This window comes from Eurytemora carolleeae, unplaced genomic scaffold (assembly GCF_000591075.1).
Source record: "Eurytemora carolleeae unplaced genomic scaffold, Eaff_2.0 scaffold1416, whole genome shotgun sequence".
Lineage (NCBI taxonomy): Eukaryota > Metazoa > Arthropoda > Copepoda > Calanoida > Temoridae > Eurytemora > Eurytemora carolleeae.
The window spans coordinates 14887-19775 of NW_019397302.1; the positions used below are offsets into that span (position 1 = coordinate 14887).

The following is a 4889-nucleotide window of genomic DNA, read 5'->3' on the forward strand; positions in this document are numbered from 1 at the left end:
AAATGTAAGGGAAATGTAAGGGAAATGTAAGGGAAATGTAAGGGAAATGTAAGGGAAATGTAAAGGGAATGTAAAAATGTAAGGGAAATGTAAGGGAAATGTAAGGGAAATGTAAGGGAAATGTAAGGGGAATGTAAGGGAAATGTAAGGGAAATGTAAGGGAAATGTAAGCGTAATTTGAAAACACAAAAAATGCAAGGATGGCAATGCCTGATTTACATTCAATTAATGAGCAATTCACAAAATAAACCAGTTTAAAGAAACAAAACATGGATATCTAATTCGTAGTACTTGATCAAACAAATATTTTAAGGGTAACAGTGGCCGAATTTAAAGAATTTGAGCGGCGGTTTAAATTTTATCCGCGTCTTAAATATGGTTGGTTCCACTTAAAATTGTATCAAATGTTTCAAGATTTAAGCCGGCGTTTAATTTAAACCGGGTTTTGGCAGATTTAAACCGCGGCTCAAATTCTTTAAATTCCATCTCATATAATACGAGCACTGCAGATTGTCATCTTGGCATGGAGGGTCATTTGAAATTACAATCACAGTCCCTTTAAAACTTATATTTTTATTCTGAATAACATGATAAATATAAAATCTTTAATTAGATCTGGTCAAGGCCTCGAGATATATCAGAAGTTAATTAAATTGATCCATGAGGTTCCATTAAACATTTTATAGATATCATCAATAATAAAACAGGTCAAGGAGTCCCTAGTGCCAATTCTAATCATCATTTTATCGTAATTAAATGTGTAAATCATTTTTTAATAAAAAGCAGATTATTGTTTATAATAAAAATCCATAATTTTTGATTCAAAATAGTTAATTATTTATCATACAGTGAATAGGAAGTCGACTTTTAGACTCAATATATCACATTAAATAGTCCAAAAACATGATGCATAGCAATTGTTGCGTAAATGTAAACAGACCCATTTCACTTAACCCTATTCCTGCTGGGGGGGGGGCCAATTTGACCCCCCCCCTATACTTTTTTTACATAACTCAAAAAGTATTGATCTGAGGCTGTTGAAATTTTCTGACTTTTCTTACATACCCATAGCCCTCCCTTTAGGCCTAAAACAGGACTTTAATACTAACTGCCGGAGTCCTTAGGCACACTGCCTGAATGACTGCTTTTTCCTGTAACAAACTAAATCTTTGTTTTGACCCACTTTCACTTATCAGATTTTGATAAAATTTAGCTTTTTGGAAAGCATTTGACAAAAGGAAACAAATTGCACAAGTTTTGCGAAAAAAATTGCAACTTTTTTTGCAAACAACCTGTCAAAGGAAATTTGCACATCTTTAGTTTTTCTTGATTAAAAATCAGGTTATTTAAAATTTTGCAAAAATTTTTGCATATTTGAAATGGCATGGTCAAGGGGTTTTCAAAAATGTATAATTTTTCATTTTTTTGACAAATTTTTTTTTGCACACATTTTTACTATATAACTGGATTTTGCGATAAAAAATTCAATTTTTGCAAATTTGCAATTTTTTTTGCAGATTCTAAAAGTAGAGCACAAGAGCTTTCTAATGATGTATCATTTGTCATATTTGGACATCAAACATGGGATTTAGAGGGGGGGTCAAATTTTTCCCCCCCCCCCCAGCGTATCCTGGTTTTCAAGTACCCCAGCAGGGATAGGGTTTTTAAAATCAAAATTATTTATAATATAATCGGAGTAAATGATTTTACGATCATAACTGATAATTTTTGCATCAAAATAGAAAAACTTTACCCTCTAAATCTATCATCATCTGAGGAAGATAAAATTGAGTCTTTGCTACAAACGCGGATTTTCTAAGTCCTATATCTTTGCAACCCAAAGTCGTAGCTCTAAACCTTAGAAATTTCAAACTATGAGTTCTGTTAGAGACCAAGTAATCTAAGGAGGAGTAAAGAGATAAGAAATTTGAGTTTGTGGCAAAGACTTGATTCCTTTGAGCAAATCAACTTGAAAATATGAAATTATTTTGATATTTTGAAGTGAGGCTTTCATTCTTAATAAATATAATATATATATATATATATATATATATAGTGTTTGTATTATCCTCCTACCTAAGTATACGAGTATAAATTAACAAAGCAATTTACATAATTGGCTAAACACTGCAGAGTAAAATATAAATAAAGAAAAAGTTTACTCTCCGGTTTGCCAACTCATCTCACAATGAACGCACAATGAACATTACACATTCTAAAAAAGGGTTGTTAGCAATATTTTGTATGTATAAAGTATAAAAGTTACAAAAAGGAACTAGATTAATGTCACAAACTCAGAATTTGCAATCTCTATATCTGTGCAACCTGATTGTGCAAACTTTTGATATTTTAAACAGAAACTATTTGATACATCGGAATTCATGATTTGAAATATCAAAGTTATACGACATTCGGCCAAAAAGATATTAGGCTATGTGGAAAATACTTATTTTTCTCCTCCAGACTGGGTTGACTTTAAAGTGTAACATTGACTTGGCAGCTTTAATTGATTTTGCCTAAATAACTGGCTTGTAACTATTTGTAGCCCTAGAAATTTACATTTTAACACTTTAAAGTAATTGTTTTAGGTTAAGTTTTACAAAAAGTATTTGGCAAAATTATTGTTCTAATTTGTTCACATCTGACTTTTTTGTAAGACTTAAAACCTATTTCACTTTGATCAGATGAAATCAAACTTCAATTATTAATTTCATTTTTAGAGAAAATACTTATATTCAGAATTATTGAAAATTAGAATGTGTAAAGTTTAAATATTTTGACAGAAGTTTTATTTTATTTTTGCTAGTAAAAAATTGACTTACGAAGTTGCGCTAAGGAAATATTGAAATTGTCAGAAAAAAAAATTTTGTAGAAGGTTTAAAAATTCTGGAAGGATTTTTCCCGGATTTTTTAGGAACGGAATTATCTGGAACGATATTCCGGAAATTTTCGACATAATATTCTGGAACGTTTCGGAAATTTCTGTTTTATAGTGAAAAATCCTCCGGAATTCCTGAGTTAGTGAACACCTTCCATAACGAATAAGGAAAAAATCCTGATTATTTCGCTACATAAGCCAAAACCCGGAATTCCGGTGAAACCCCCATAGGTTTGAGCATCCTGGTGACTTGGAAATTATACCACTTTTAAGTAGATGCTTGGCGCGCTGAAAATTACGTTTATAGTCCATTTAACTGCAAAGTGAATAGATATTAAAGTGGGACAGACTAAGGCAACGACAACAGGGTGGGCCATAAGGTTTTATTTGGTTTGGAAATAATTGCATGAAAAGATTTCTTTTGAAAAGTAAAGAATAGAAAAAATAGACTAAGGACCCATGTAAATGTCGTCTTCAGCTAGAACTTCAAAATTTTCATAATCAAAAATAAAAAAATTTCGTATGTTTATATGTGTTTTTTTTATGCAAATACTAAAAAGTCGCTTAATAAATTCATTGTTTTTGCCTGGCAGGCTTGCGCTTCTAATTCTATAAGAAAATAAAACCTCAATACGCCTCTCTTAATATCTTTAAAGCAATGTCATAGTTCTCAACTGCTCTTAAATCTGTCAAAATACAAAAGTGAAGACCAAGAGATATTTTTTGATTTCAAAAATGCTGCATTCCTTGTTTTACAGACTATGCATGATGGCATTATTGTGCTGTCTGAAATTATTAATGTGCAGTAAAATGGCTAAAATTCACTTCTTAATTTACGTTAATCTATATTTAAGTTAAATAAAAATTCTAAGGAGATGTTTGTAAACAAAGGGAGTCCAGTTTCTGTTCTATACTGTGCACTCCCTACAGACCAATTTTATATAAATATATTATTTTTCAAATACTTGGGACATAAAATGTCGTCATCCAACTATGAGTTTTGCCCACTTTAGTATTTATTCACTTTGATTTAACTGTACGTAACATTGTTCTATTTGTGTTTAGGGTCGTCGGAAATATCTGGAGACGTATTCCCGGACAGATTGGGACTGGGGTTCACCTACCAATCAGAGATCAGTAAACAAAAACAACTACATCAACAGCAGGGAACTAATGAAACAACGGCTTAATGTTTCCAAGTCTCTTCCGACTCTACAGCTTGAGGTTAAACTTATTAAGCACTTGAACACTTCTTACACACTCTAATATATGTATCCTTACATATTTGCAACCTGATGTTGTACATTGTACAACTTTGATATTTTAAACTATGAATTTGCCAAAGTTTAAGTCCTTAATGTCTTAACTCTTGAAAACTATTTTTCCCTTTTCATGACATACAAAATAAAAGTTTAATATATTGTGAGAAAAAAAACTTTTTTTTCCAAATGCTATAAAACAAAATGAATATTTTTATCGCATCTTCTTGAAAAATTATTTACAATGCTTTTATATCCGTACACGTTTTAAATTATGCGGTATAAATAAACTGAATATATTTAGCATTTAATTAAAATTATGAATAATGTTAAGATAAAAAATAAAAACTGACCAAATTTTTCAAAATCAGTATTTTATAATGGCGCTAATAATGATTTTTTTTTCTGAGAAATAAAAAAATTTCTGTAATTTTTATTTTTATTTTTATTTAGACTGTGGAACCTGAAGAAGAGATAAAATCCAAAGCTTATCCTTTAATATTCCCATCTCCCCCTTCCCTCTCCTTAGTCACCCCTTCTCCACCCACTCTTCCCACTTTTCCAACTGGAAAAATGCGGGAAACAATTTCATCTAAAAACGCGGGATCTAACCGTGACACGAGATTCCCAGCTCTCCTATCTTTGAAGAAAAGTGTTAGTAGTTTCTTTCAGCCTTCTTCTAAGCTCAGAATAAAATTGTGATTTTAATATGAATTTAAAGAGATTTCAAATATATCTTTATATGTGATTTT

The 4889-nt window shown here is 30.9% G+C and overlaps 1 protein-coding gene across 1 annotated transcript in view; it reads left to right on the plus strand.

Moving 5' to 3' along the window:
• LOC111713376 (uncharacterized) overlaps window positions 1-4889 on the plus strand; it is a 17945-nt gene extending 13056 nt beyond the window's left edge. The window contains exons 5-6 of the mRNA XM_023488225.1: window positions 3944-4102; window positions 4591-4889. Of these exons, the coding sequence (XP_023343993.1) occupies window positions 3944-4102; window positions 4591-4839 (408 nt within the window). The 3' untranslated portion in view covers window positions 4840-4889. The remainder of the gene's footprint in view (window positions 1-3943; window positions 4103-4590) is intronic.